Consider the following 15,856-nt stretch of genomic DNA (forward strand, 5'->3'; position numbering starts at 1 on the left):
TTCTCCCAGATTCTTGAGTACCACCAATGCAGTGTAGGAGAATATGATTCTGTGCAATTCAACAGGATTCTACTTTTAAGACTCACAGTACATACATTCATGGTTATGATTTCATTCACACATATTTGCTTAATTGCTGTCTCCTTTGTTATAACATTCTGCTGAAAATGGACACGTAATTCATTGTTTATACTTACCCATTAGTCAGGATATGGTTTAAGACAGAGTCTTAAACCTACATCTACAATCTATCTACATCTTAAATCTACATCTATCAATCTTTTCCCTTTAAGTCCAGTTTTCCAGCTAAAGCTGTAAAAATGTATGAATTTTTTTCCTGAAAGTCACCGACTCTGCGATAGATCAAGATAAAGGTTACCATGTATGTACTGCAGTACACCTCTAGTTCCTGACACATCACTGCTCCAAATATGAATTTGATGCTAAATATGACATATTTACACATCATTGAGATATATCCATTTTTCCTGTACATATTTCAAACAAATGCTTCACACTAGCACACCTCCTTTAACTCCTTTTTTCTCATTTAGACTATAAACTCCTGAAAAGCTGTCATTTATTCTGACATTTTAAATTTTGGAGCCATATAAAAAGAGGCTTGTYTGAGGGAAAGACAGCCCCGTGAAATTAAAATTCTAAAATTCAAAGTCAATTCTTTCTCTGATGTGTTATATTTCCTTTCTCTTCCCTCCATATCTTTAGGGTATCTCTATCAATTTGTCAGAAATCACTTTTTGTATTTTCCTAACTRCACTTCTTCAAATTAATAAGCCTTACTGCCATTCCAGTCACTTACATCAATACATTTCCTTTTGCCAAAGATGCATTTCCCCAACAGGCGCAATATTTCTTGGGAGCTTCTCCGCATCATTTTTTTCTGCTTTGCAATATTCCCCTTGCATTTTTAAGCACAGAAGCCTATAGGAAAAAAGGCAGTAGTCCAATGAAATGCAGGAGGATTTGTTTGACCACACATTGTCTTATCACCAAGTAGATCACTGAGTTACTACAGCCAAGAAGATTTATTAAGACTCACGGACATAGAAAGGATTACAAAGAGTGATTCTGTCCAGAAATCCTCATGTTTATTAATAGCTACCTAGTAGGTAATCCTCACTTTTTCTATAGCTTAGTTTATAGTTACAGAAATTGTATTCCTCACAGTAGCAGCAGAAGGCAATCTAATACCACAAATATCAAATAAGCAATGGCTCAGTCTACCTTTTCTTAATATCAATACATATTAAGGAAGCAGTACAAGTAGGACCTGAGTAGTTAAAAGATATGAGCAGTGACAAAAATGAGATATGAAAGAAAACTGCTCTCACACACTCCATTAGTGTTTGTCAGCTCTTGAAAAGCAGAACCTCAGTCACCATTATGAGAGTAAATAGTCCTTATAAGGATGAATTTTATTAACTCTGTTCACAGTTTTCCTGTTTATAATTATATCTATGCTATTAAATAAGTAAGTCTGAAGAAATACCTTGTTTTTGTTTTTTTCCTCCTTAATGTATTGTGCAGATCCATAAGGAAATACTATAATTTAAGGACTCTGGTTATAGGTGAGGGGCAGGGGGCTGTGGATGTGGAGTGGACAGGGGTGAACTGTGTAAGAATTTACCTTTAAACTCTACTTCCTTTAGGCCAGTCCCAAGGACAGTATATGAACCTGGCAGATACACCGTGCAAGTAATAACAGTCCCTAGAAAGCCGTCTGTTATTCTCCAGGTCCTCTGTCAGCATGCCACCAAAACGACCCTGGGCTATAGACGGCCCAGGCAAATCCTAGCTAATCAGCGCCACTACACAACTGAAATGATTACTAAGGTGAAGGCATTGAAATGTCATACAGAACGAACCCAATTTTCTCAAAATTGTAAGCTATTCTACACTTAGCACAGGGAAGTATACACCAGATGGTGGGGGGAGAGGGTGAAAGTGTAGGTATTCTGGGTACTCTAGACACCCAATTTAGGAGCCTATCAAGTTAACAGATACGTTGGTTATCCAGAGCATGATTTAGAGCACCTAAGATCAGTTTGCATGCTAAATATTAGCAAAGCGCACTGAGTTCCCCCTAGGGACACCTGCCTACAACACCACTGTGACAGGCAGCCTAGGAACTGAAGTACTTGATGTAAATTCCTCTCAGGTGCTTGTGGGGATGGGAAAGAATGCCAGTGAATAAAGGAAGAAGCACAGAAAATCACACAGATCTCCAATATCATGCTCTAGAAGTACTACTTCATAGTAGCTGGCTAGTGAAAGAGCTTGTATTAATTCTGCAGTCATAGTGAGGCTGCAAAACAGACACAACAAGCAAGAGGTTATAATAGAAAAGAAGAAACTATATAGTATTTTGCAAATATGAATACTTTTGTTAGAAGAACTTCATAGACATATATCTTCCTTCAGTGATTATTAAATGACTACACATTGCATTTTTCTTTTCAAGACAAACCTCTTCATGGTAGAAGTACTCACAGTACAGGGTATCCAATAAAACCTTTGTAGTCTAAAATATTCTATTTCATGAAACTAGCATGTTAATTATGTTAAACATTTATTTTCTTATACCGTAGGAACATTAAATAAAATATAGAAATTTCTAACTCATTTTTAATCAAGAATGGAGATGGTTTAAAATTCTTGAAATGCTAATGCAGAGGCAAAATGTGGAATGAAAATCTGAATGGATCAATATAACAAAAAGAACTGTCAATCATAAGTATTTATGTAAATTTGTAAAACCACTCTTTGGCTCACTAACAGCTCATGTTCAGACAACTATTGATCAATATCTTGACAAGTATAGTATAATTCTAGAGAATTATTTTCTTTGTCCCTCACCTTAACCTAAGACCTGCTGAATTTCAATTGAAGTAAATAAATTATCTTTACTTTTTGACCTTTTAAAAAAGTATTCACTAAGCATCTATTATCTTGATCAAACTGGATGTTCTAAAGGGGTTCAGGTGTTGGCATTAGCATACTGACCTTATACAAGTTTTAATATAGCTATCATGAAAAGCACAACAGGTTTAGTAGAAATTAATAGTTACCCACCTTTCCAGGAAAAGACCACTCCAGAAAAGTCATGCACAATTAGGAATGCAGAATTAAGAGGGACCACATCATTTGTCAAGACTGGTTCCTCACAAATGCAAGTTGGCACTTTACATTCAGAAGATCCTAGAAGATTATCTATCCCTTCCCTCAGTAGGCATGCCTCTGCATACTCTTAACCAAGCCTTGCATCTTCAAAATAAATGTAAAATTCCTGAGCTACAAGGCTCCACCGAAGAAGATCAGAGAAGACCTACTGCCAGAGTCTTAGGTCTCTGCATGAGCACATGCTTTCTTCCTTATTTTCCTGCTGAATTAAGTGAGTGAGAAAAACAATTTCGGAGAGAATTGCATATAACACTTAAAGAATTTGTATGTGGCAAATCAGTATACGACTCTGTGTTGGGTTAAGCACAGTGCAGCCATAGTTTAGCCCCGTTTTCCTCCATTCGCAGCTTACAGGGTGGATACTGAATACACACTCTTCAGTCTCTCCCCAAACCCAGCCACAATCTGGATGGTACCAGTGCAGGAGAACATCTATGAGATCAGATAAAATCTTGTCCTAATTTGTGCACAGGCTGAGGTGTAACACCTAGAATAAATTTCTCCTGAAGTCTGGAGAGGTTAAAATATAAGGTTTGTATCTATCATACCTAAACTTGTGCCAACCTGTTCAAAGGGAAAATATATTTCAGTTATGACAGACACATCTTCCAAACAGCCTGAGAGAGGTGTCATAAGGTATAATTCTGACATTTATTGGGACTACCAATTTTCTCTTTTACAGAGACGTAAAATACCTCAGACTATTATTAAAAAAAAAAAAAGAAGGAGAAGAAAGAATGAAAGGAAAGAGTTAAGTTTACRACTAGCTGTTTTACCATTCCCCAATTCTCTCTTGATCATTCTATCAGTCCAGCTGTGAGGGCAAATGAATGTCTCCTCCCCAAAGCCACTGTTATTGAATGTGCTAATACTTGCACTGAATATCAGAGCAGCTGGGACCTTCAATGTAATCATCCTCCAGAGACCTCAAACTTTAATTAGAAACTTTTTGATCTAAAACTGGGTTTTCCAATTCATGCTAAAAGATACTAGTAATGTGTCAAAAGCCAGCTATTTTAAAATGGTATAATTATAAAATGAAATATCAGATATTAACCATTCAATCTATTCATCATTGTAGTTTTGTATAACTGTCTAGTCTTAAATTAGTAAGAAAACTGTCTGGAATAGATGCTGCAATTTTAAGAACAGTGTTTTCACCTTCCTAAAATAACCAGGTTTTGTCCACATTCAGAAGCCCAATTAGTCACTCCAAATATTGCAGAAAAACTTCTAGTTTACTCAAATTTTGAAAAAAAAATACAAAAAGCAGCAAGAAAAGGAACACCTACTTGACTATAGAGGCACTGGGTTACTCTAAGCCAGCCTGAGCTGTACACATCAGAGATGTGAGCTGAGAAAGCCAGCTGCTTAAGGGTACTGCATACGCATATCATCACAAAAGCTAAAATGCCAAGAGGTGGTTCTTGAGAACACACTCACGGGTTTGGCATGACCAACAAACCTTGCCATTACGGCAAATGGTTTCCTCTGGCAGAGCTTACATCAGTTCTTAACCTCATTACGATGGCACTATGCCACTTCTACATTCTTTCTTGTTCCAAATCCATCTGGTTCCCACCAGAAGTTACAGCAGCCAAAACACTATTATAGCAGCTGGGGAACTTTGGAGGAATCTGCTGCTCACCCCTTTCTAATCCAGGTGGAATTATAAAGAGACTGAGGAGTTACTGTATTGCATTTACAACTTGAAAACATCTCTTGGGCACTAAGATTCCTCACGGCTGCTCTAGGCTGATGGGGACCGGAGTATTTGACCTTCTAGTTAAGGCACTGAGCATGATCTGACATGATCTGACTCATGTGTATTTTGACATTGCCTTTCTTTCTCATTTAGTATAAAACCAAGATATTAATTGCTGGAAGTTGTAAGTATCATTACAAGCACTGCAAACACACTGCACTTGTTCTGCAGACACTGCTCTCCACCCACCTCTGAACAAGCATCTGAGCATTCCTGGATTCACCACTGCTTCCTTCTGCTTTTACACCTGTGTCAATTAACTGAAGCCAAGAGATCTCCACCATTACCTTTGGTGTAACGCAGAGGAGAGATACACTCATAACTTTTATTATCACCCATGGTAGTTACGCCCATGTTCTGGGCAAAGAGGAGCAGCTGTCCTCTAATAAGGAGCTAGCCATGACAAATATAATACTGACATGGGACCCACATAATTGTCTTTATAAGCATACTGCAAAGTAAGAATGATTGCTAATGGCAGGAACCACAAAAAACCACAACATTCCCCCTCAACATTTTTATTTCAATTTGCAAAGAACAGCACATTTCTGCAGCAAATAGAGCTTACTAAACCAGCTGCCTTTTGTTATTGTCCTTATGCCTATCTGTGATATTATACAACAGATACCACTTTATCGGCGTCCATAAATAACTTTTATTATGCATCTGAAAAAGCACAGTTTAGCATTATGCAGTACAGACACCATCTATTCCAGTGGTTGAGGGCAACAACTTTCTTCTGTACCTGCCATTATGACCCTAAATCTGGATGACGGTTTTTCAGGAAAAAAAAATCTCCTCCCCAAAACAACAACAAAAAGTACGAGGCAGCAGCCCCCTCTTACTATTTTGAGAGGCTGCCAGGAGCAGCAGCAATTTCTAGGTATACTGCTCGCTGCTGCATCCAGCTCCAGTTTGTCGTGATCTTTCCTCTGCAAGTACCAAATTTACTGCCAGCTCCACACCCAGGAAAACAAGCCTGATAAAATCCAAGACAGTGCACCCTCTTTTCAGGATACACTGAAACCTATGTCTTACGTTCACACTACCAGTGCCATCATCTGGCTTGTTATCAGCTGCTGTCACTGCTCATGAGTGCTACTAGTGTCAAAGAAAACAAAAAAAAAAAAAAAATTGGTTTAAAGTGCATGAGGTGGGAGTGGCCAAGAACTTTAAAAAAGGGAAAATCAACTTTACAGCAAATGAAGAAAATTTGCTGTAACAAATATAACATCTGTATTTTAAATTATTCTTTTTTGAGCAGCCTCTTGTTTCTTTGCATTCCCTTAACTGCTAATGTTTCCATTTGTTTTACTGTCATTTGCTCATCCAGTTTGAATAGTGATGTAATGACATATGACTGCCTGATATTCAGTGTTACTCACAGTGCCTTTGTCATTGGTGGCTCAAGTGCACAATAAATAGTATCTTGAGTATAATGTATTTGTGGCTTTGTGAAGGCAGTAATATACAACGGGCTTTTTTTCTCCTTTTGTTTCTATGCTTTGTAGTAGAACAGCCTGCCACAGAAACTTTCTGTGACCAGAGAATAATGGAAAATGCTGGGCCATTGTTGACCATGGCAAAAATTTGCAAACTTCACATTTTGTATAATTATTAGAGAATGGGTTTTCAAAGCTCCATGCATTGTTCTAGAGAGATGTCGTAGCATCTATCTTCCTATCCTCACAAAAGCTTTTTATCTTCAAATGAGAAGAATATACTTGTTGAGGGCCAATTAGCAGTCCTTCTATGGAGAAGTTTAAAGGAATTTTTAATTAGTAAATTGACCCATGGTGTGAGTCACCTAGAAAGGAATTATTTTAGTTTCGAAGCTTTCTGACACAAATATTAATCAGTATCTCAGGTTCAAGACCCTCTGTCTCTCAATACTATCTTCTCCTGTAAACTGATTTCATGTACTACTATGGGATCACTCACAGAGAATAAATGTTACTTGAGGTGAAGAGGGGCAGCACCCTGACCCTCGTTCTAGGCCTCTAACATCACTTCCATTCATCCAGGAGAAATGTTGTACATCATTCTTGTTTATTCTGCCTAAATTCTAAGTAGCAATGTTTTATCCTGTCCTYGCTAAACTGCCACTGTAGGACAATTAGTGGTCTTCTCTCATCTTAATCTGTCATACAGTATTGCCGCGTTCTTCAGTAGTTGCTGCGAAGCGACCATCCAAGGTAAGCAGACATAACTATAAAATGAAGAGAATAATGGTGCATGCAGAAGAGAGGCTGGAGCTTCACATTTCTAACTGGGCACCAGCTCAAAGCTCCCTACAGAGTCAATGGAAAGAGGCTGCCACCTCCAGAAGGTGATTCAGAGCCTATATGTTACACATTTAAGTGAGATAGCGTGACTCTCTCTCCCACCATCTGCAAATGGTCTTGCATTTTTGCTTTCTGAAAGGTGATGCAAAATGTAAAGATGAGAGACATCATAATTTTGACATTTTGCTCAGAAATAATAGAATTAACTTCACATGCTGCCTTCTGTACACAGCTCTACTGAGACTCTTCAGGAGAAAAGAAGGATGAGGAAACCAAACCTCAGTCTGTTGTGATATGAATATGGGATATGATAGACTTTTCCTATCCACATTGATGTAACTGGTAAAATGTTCTTTTCCAATAGAGACACAGCCTAGAAATCCCAACTCAATAAAAATATCATGGAAAAAAAAAGAAAAAGAAAAGTTGTTAGAAAGTTGTTACCATAAGTCATATAGAAAAATCTGAGATGCATTTATATCAATAATACTTCCACTGACTTTAGTAATCAGAATAATCAATACTTTTTATAAACCTTATATCATTACTTAGGCAGAAGAGAAGCAAGTTTGTGTATGAAAGGTTAATCTGAGCTTCAAATGAAAGGCATTTTCAAGGTATCTTGATATATGTAAACATGTAAGTGGGAATCAGCAGAGCTCTAAACTGATAAACATTTCTCATAAGTTATGTATGAATTAAAATCAAGTTTTTATTAAAAATGCATAAGTATGATCTGCAGTGAATAGATCTATTAGATATGCATGTTTACTTTTTAGTGAACACAAAAATCAGTAATTTTTCTTCTAAATGTCATTTCTATTGGAGGGTTATAGACTGATAATTCTCAGATGCCATCCAGCTGGTACATATATGTGTGGGGAGAGAGGATTAAATAACAAACTGTGAAATGGTTATTTACTGCAGTGACAAGAAAATGTCATTTCAACCATTGTGTCCATCTACTTTACAAGTCAGATAGCACTCAATGGTCCCTCCCTTTCACTTATCATAATGAAAAAAATAAATGAGGATTAATTTGGAGGACAATGAGCTATTTGACGCTTTAAAATTATCGTGTTTTCAGTGTATTTCTTTCTGATCACACATTATTTACAGCAGTCTCTGTCTTCTTCACCCCTGTAGGAAGACAACAGAAAATAGCCTAAAAAATAAAGTGAGCATAAATTAGTTTTGTTTATCAATTTGGTTTTAGCATCAATAAGTGGTTATAGAAGAATGGAAAGCACAGGGGATTTAAAGGTACATACTTAGTGAAATGACAAACATCTTTCCAAAACAGCATTTCTCAATTTTTGGATCACACTTGTCCCTAATGTCAAAAACTTCTCAGTAAAATGACTTGTAAAAATGCCAGAGGAAGGAAAAATGTAAATAATAAACACTATGGTGACAACATTACATAAGACTGTAATTTCCTCCTCCCTCCCTCCACCCTCAAATGCTTTCTTAAGCTGAAAGACAACTTTACTTAAGAAATATCTCTAAAGGACCTTACCCACTCTGACCTGCCCTCTGTAGAAGTCCCTCTTCTGACCAAAGAGGCCTAGAGAGATTATCCTAAATTACTCAGACTATGAACACCCTCACATTCACCCAAATATGAAAATATTCATTAACATCATCCTCTGCTAAATATGACTTAGACTTCAAAACTTAAGCAAAACTTGGAGAAATCCACTGATACATCTTCTCTCAAAAAATGTCATTAGCTATAGCCACTGCACACCTTGAATGATCTCTTCAGCTCACTGAAGTCATGGGACTAAAAAGGCATTTGGAGAGTACAAGGATATCCAGGTAATTCACTGGGTGCTGATGGAAGCCTCCAGAGCAGACACTGGCTGAATCCAACAAGTCCCTGAGCCCAGGGAAGTATCACAGCCTCAAATCTTCACCCTGGTTGAGACTAGATGTTGAATGAGTCCCATGTCTAATGGATGCTTAAAATACCCTCATCAGCTACACCAAGGCATTGAGAAGACCCAACAGAATTTACTCTTGCCTAGAAAAAAACCCATCTACATCACCAAGCATTTGTTACAAGACTTATATGCTGCACTCATACATTCCCTCACCTCAGCCCAGRACAGTAAAGTTGCTCCCAACACAGAATATTCCTGTTCTTGACTATAAAATGATAGACTCCCCTCCACTGGCTACAGAATGACTATAGAGAGCTTTTGGTATCTTTCAGAAATGCTTAGTTAGTGCTTTTTTGTAAAGAAACTGAAAACAAACAAAAACTCTGCTGCTCATCATTCAAGTTGCTAGCTCAAATTTCAGTCAATACAAAATTAATTCTTACTGCCAAAGATTTGCCTCATGGCTATACCACATGTCTAACCTAGCTAGATATTCTAGGTCCCTATACTCAGGCAGTTTATGCACCTCTCCTGCTCCCAATCTATTTAAACCCTTCCACCACGCCCATCATCAGAGCATCCGAACGCTGACCCTTAAGCTTGCTCACTGAACTCTGCGGGAGTTCAGCTTCAAGAAGCAGCGGATTAGACTTGTTATTCATCTGGTCCATGTCTCTTTTTTTTTGGTTTGTTTTTAACCTGTATAACTTAAAACAACATGCTCTGCTTTTTTTGAAGTATATAATTCAKTATTCACAATTATTATTATTCATTCACATTTCTGTGAAAAAATATACTGTACCATTCACAGAGAAAGTCAATCCATTACAATTAAATTACATAATCGACTATTACCTCTGACAATATCCATTTTTTTATGCATCACTATTTTTGACTTCAAGCTGTCAAGAAATAAACAACTTGATTATGAACCTGTGGTATTTCATCTCAAGACTAGAATAGAAAGAGTGTTTACTTCTCTACCAGGGTATCATATAACTTTAAAAGTTTGCTACATATTTCTTTCACAGCAACAAAAGATGTCAGCTCTCTGAATTCATGCTCTAGTCCTTGTTTTATAYATTCCCAGCAACATCTCAAAATCAGCTCTGTAGTATTATACAATAGYTTCCAAAAACATACATCTTTTCAAGTCTGTTATTCATAAGATTGTTTCCTTTTCATAGATAGTGGGATCATAATGTTTTTGGATATAATGAAACTAACACTTTCACTTTCTTTCCTGACAAAATTGAAACAAAGCAAAATGTAGAATTTTAAAGAAGACATAGATGCCAGTTGTTGCCTACCTTTGAAAATGAGTATGTCAAAGACTGAAATAAGTACTACCTAAAACTCAAAAAAMAATTCTAGTTTTTTCCTAGATTGATAAACCTTCAGATCTACACACTAAGAGCAATAACAAAATCACTTTCTATTTACATGTAAAGTCTATTTCTTTAATTTCATTTTTCCTAGCAGAAAGTTTAGGAASATGTATATGCCACCAAAATTTTCCATTGCAGACCTTTGTCTCATAAATCAGCTTTTGGTAACCATTTAGAACAATGACAACGAAACACAATGAAAGAAAAAACTCCAAAAATCCAAAAACAAGACCTCCAAAACCCACCAATGGGAAACAGACACCAAAAATTTCACTAGCACATCCTCACAGGAGAAAGAGGGGAAAAAAAAGTTATATACAGTAGTGATTTGGCCTGGTCTGTTATTTATTACRTGTCATGGTGATCAGCATGATATAAGAACCTATATTAAAAAAAAAGAAGAAAAAAAATATTTGTTATGTAGAACTGCAGAGTAGCTAATCCTAGGGCATGTTGTTTGTTAATGCCTTCACTTTACTCTCTGAGGTCCAGAGACAATTCAAGCTGCAAATTGTTAAAATATGAGCTTTTCTCAAGCCATGACGTTGTGGTATAAAACTGTGCCAAAACTAGTGAGGTAGACTTCTGATATAGACCATAACCTGCCAAGATCCCCATTCCCAAAGTGATTGACCTCAGTTTTAAACATGAAAAATCTCAACCCACAAAGCCTGACAACACTGAAAAAATGCAAAGATGGTTCAAAAAGTCCTACAGCTATTCTGTCAATAGCAGATAAAATGAGCAGAGAAATATTTGTTATGTTTTTTTTTAAAAAAATATGTACAAGACTAAACACCAAGACAGTCTTGTTGTCTAAGAAACAAAGCTCTGTTCTCTGTAGTTAAATGTATCATTGTTTTATAATGCACGCAATAATTGAAAGAGAATCTAATGTAAGAGTGAAGAATGGTTTGTGTGCACTGTAGATTTCTGGCACCTCTGACAATATCCCCAAAAGTCACAAAACACATACAGCAGATACTACTTTCCAGTTTGGAAGTAATCCATTTCCTGCATTGAACCTTGCAGCAGATCAAGTATGTGTCTTTWGGTGCAGCATGGTATGTGTTTTTGGACACTGATATCACAGATAAGTACAGAAAATACCTCAGCTGATACAGCTTCTGAAATAAAAATATCTGAATTTTCTCTTACATCACACTATTCATTTGTAGAAACGCATGAAACTCAAGTGTGTTTCCAGACAAGTTATCAGAGATTTGACCATTTCTTCCACTAACTGAAAGCAAAGATAAAAATTAGGGCCAGTAATATCAAAAGCACCTAGCAATGCTGGATGTCTTTCTCCTTTTGGTTAGGTATGAGGACACACCACTGATAGTGGCTTCAGCCAGAGTTACAACTGGAAGAGGTCATATGCAGAGAGCGCCATGTGGTGCTTATGCCCTATCCTGTGGGGTGTTAGTGAGGAAAGGAGAGATTGCAAACCAGTGTTTGCAATTCCATGTGTTACAGAAATCGGTGAATCTGTACCCTTTATAACACAGGCTCCTTTAGGGTATCAGACAGAATACCCTAGGATCACTAGCTAGGCCTCAATATGTATGAAGTTTGTTTATAAATTTTATACAAATTTTAATACTTAGCTAGAATATATGAATTGTATTACAGTTTACTTAGAGGGGAGAAAAAAGAGATTACAACAGGCAAACAGTAGAAGAACAAGGTAAATAAGTTTAGACCAAAACTGAGAGAAGACATTGTAAAGGCTGAAATACCAGGCATCTAATTAGCCTTGGGAGTATGGCAATCTTCGCCTGATGAACAGAAACAATACAGCAATCATAAGACTTGAAATTTCCTTATGAAATCCTGTCCTTTCTCATCATTACACTTGGGAGAACGGCTTCTAAATTGACAAGATTACTTTTTTCTCTGTTTCACCACTGCTAGACTTCTCCTAAGTAGCAATAGAGGACACACAAAAAGTTTCTAACTGGCTTCCATGTGGCTCTTGAAGCTGTCCAAAGAGCACTGAAACCAGCAGTCACAGCAGCATCACCTTTGCTGCTGCTGCTATTAAAAAGCTGAGGCAATAGGATATTCCTGTTCCTGATGTAAGCTACGAACAGAAAAGGAGACATTCAAAAAGACGGAACGTGAAGGAGGGAATGCAATGCCAGGGGGTTCCTCACAGTGCAACCAGGACTGTTGACACACAACAGAAGAGCAGAGGGAGATCCTATGCCCAGAGTTCTCTTGCGAAGGACGAAGGACAAGAGAGACTGAAATTAGTATCTTGAAGAATTACAAGATGTTTTAAGATAATTAACTTTGTAAACAAAAAGTAATGCCTTGTTCTTAACGTTACCAAAATTAGCTCTTACTTGCTGTTAAATCTTCTCATTGGCTACAAATACAGGAGAAAAAGAGCTGTCAAAGGTTGTTCTCCATATTAAATGAGAGCACAAACAGGAAGGTGTATRTATGTTAATAAGATGGGGAGCAATGACCAGTATGCCCTTCAGAAAAGAAACATTCCTTGAGCTTTCTGATAATCTGATGATATAGTTATGTTCCTTTAGCTATGAGCACTTAAAATGCAATTATGAAAATAATCTTCTTTCTGCAGGGGCCCTCATAMGTTGATGTAACTCTACTCTAAATCAGTGTTTGAAACAATCATCCCTCCCCTCTTTTTTTGTTGGTGCATTTCTGGACACCTATATCATGTATATACGTGATACTCAACACCTTCTCTAATGATCTGAAGTATATCTCAATCTTACTTATTGTACTACTTATTGGCCTACAAAGACCAATTAGATAACCACACCCAGCCTCTGTAGAGATGGAAAAAAATGTTTTCCTAAAAAATGGTAAAATCTTTCTTTTTGCAAACTTATTTTTCTCAAATGGAAGTATATTTTCTGCTTCATACATGACCTTTTAGAAACTGAAAGCAAGGTTTTAATAATAAGAGATCCTGATGTTAATRTGAGATATATATATATTTAAGTATGATTATCAATGTAGAAATGGTTCCGCCCCCCATCTCATTGGACCAGATGACTTCTTCATCCTTTGTTTTTGATTTGTATCTGAAAAYTATCATGGCTGCTAATAATAGGATAAATCTTGACAGTACTTACTCCTTTAAGTAGCTTTTACCTAAAAGGTAATAACAACTGATTAGCCAAAGGCCTACTTCAAAAAGTTAAGTCTGAAAAACTCATGACCTGTTCCCATCTGATGGTATATGGCATGTGAAGAAAAATGAAAAGCAAYCTTTGTGAAGTGAGAAAAGAGTATTTTTCCATTCCCAACAGCTTTTCCTCCCCATGTAAATTGAGTATTCCTGCTTTGAACCTATCTACATGTCACTACATACACCAAGTGTGATTCAGAGGTTTTGTGTTATTGCTAGCACAATAAAGAAACTCTTCTTTGCTCAATAAATTTGCCAGGTTTGCTTTCAGTTTATGAAAATAAAAGAATGCTAGAAGTTTGCTTAAGCTACTCCAGAACACAGTATTTACTTTCTAAAAATATTTATGCATTTGACCTATTGTAGTTCACAAGCACTTTTAAAAAGCTTACAGTACTGCTTAAGACAATTCTGTAYCAGCTTACTAACTCATCCACCTGCTGGTAGATTCCTATGGATATTTCTGTTAATGTTTTTAACCATGAGTTCGTGTGCATATTTTTTTTTTTTACCATGAGTTAGCAAATATGTTTTCTTTCACAGCCTTCAAAACAATAATATTTTTATATCTGAGCATATTCCATAGTCCTCACAATCTCCTGTTTGTTGGATTCATTTTAAAATCAACCTCTTATTCATAAAAGGTACAATTTAAACCATTTTTGTTCCCTTTGCAGCAGAAAATGAAAAGTATGCCTGAAACTTAAATGGACCTGAAGAACTTCAGTGATTAATTTTATGTTTCCAAATTGCTGGAAAAGGTTACATTCCTACCATTCCACTCAAGATTCACTACTTCAAGATTCTTTTTTTAGACAGTGTGCATGAATAAATCACATCTGAAAAGACACATTCAGCTACAAAGAATCAGACAACTCACATGGAGAAAAGCATATGCAAATAAAATGCTTCCCAGTACACACAAAGATTAAAGAYTGATTACAACTAATATAAAGACAATAGGCATTTTGGATTTCTGATCGGCTAACACATTATTTTTTCTCCCCATATTCTGTAGTACTGACTTTGGCCAGTAAAATCTAAATCTTTTTTTTTCCCTCTCTCTCCTTTTTTTCCTATTTTTTTTTCCTTCTGTCTTAGTACCTGTCTGCAGGAGAAGAATTGGCGACAATGCTGGTTGCCATTGATACCGACTAACACTTTCTCAGCAAAACTATTCAGCAAGAGGTAGAAGGATGGAGTAACATGAATTATTTCCTTCCTGCTCTAAGGTTAACTGCTTAACAAAGGTGCTTTCAGCACCTGTTCTGCCAGCACATACACAGTTGATCTACTGAAAATAAGAAATGGGACATATTTCACTGACAGGTCGTCAGCCATGTGTCACTGCATCAGAATCCAAAGGAATTCTACACATCGCATTATCTGTGTTGATAACAATAATCCATGCAGGAAAAGACATTKCTTTAGTTTCTTAACTTTAGACAAAGGGTCTGTCAAGTACCACAATATATTTGCACAGTTTAAGGGTCTCGCTAAGCAGATCTATTTTGGGGCAGTTCCTTTGTTACTGTATTTCCKTGCATACTTTTTAAACTCAGCACAGTTTCTCTGGTAGCTCTGCTTACAAGTTCTGCCACATGTTCCCTGTATATATAGATACATATACACACGTATGTATGTATAAATATAGAATTGTTTTACTTCTGCAACAATGTAATGAGGCAACGTTAACATACACTGGCCAATAAGTCTGAAAGACAAAAAAAAACAACAACAAAAAAAGCATCTGCATAAAGGCTCAGGCGTAACTACTTCATACGCACACACCTGTACAGCAGACCGATCGCAAGCTGTTCATCACCCCTAAAATAACCATGTGCCTCCTTTACCTGCGGCTACCTAAATGTCTGCTTGCCACAGGAAACCGGGTACCAAGTTGCGCCCACGCCGGGGAAAACTGCCCGAGTTTATTAACTCCGCCGCGCGCCCACCGCCGCCTCCCCGGCGAAGCCGCCGCGGAACTACCTGTAACGCGGCTCCCCACCCCGACATACCGCGCGTATCCCGCCCCCCGCCCCGGCTCCCCCCGGGCAGGGGGAGCCGCCCGCCGCCCCCCGCGCCGCGGGCCGCCCCCGCCGCCACTCACCAGCTGCGCGCCGCACACCGCCACCAGCGTGCACCGCCCGCTGCAATAG

At 37.5% G+C, this 15,856-nt stretch overlaps 1 protein-coding gene across 1 annotated transcript in view; it reads right to left on the reverse strand.

Moving 5' to 3' along the window:
- The window catches only part of NKAIN2 (sodium/potassium transporting ATPase interacting 2), a gene marked incomplete at its 5' end in the record, with an annotated part of 551,052 nt that extends 535,200 nt beyond the window's left edge, over positions 1 to 15,852 (reverse strand). The window contains one exon of the mRNA XM_085314457.1: positions 15,808 to 15,852. Coding sequence (XP_085170583.1) covers positions 15,808 to 15,852 — 45 coding nt within the window. The remainder of the gene's footprint in view (positions 1 to 15,807) is intronic.
- Positions 15,853 to 15,856: the final 4 nt, after the last annotated feature.

This window comes from Rhea americana, unplaced genomic scaffold, assembly GCF_003343005.1.
Source record: "Rhea americana isolate MKP2758 unplaced genomic scaffold, rheAme1 scaffold_110, whole genome shotgun sequence".
NCBI lineage: Eukaryota > Metazoa > Chordata > Aves > Rheiformes > Rheidae > Rhea > Rhea americana.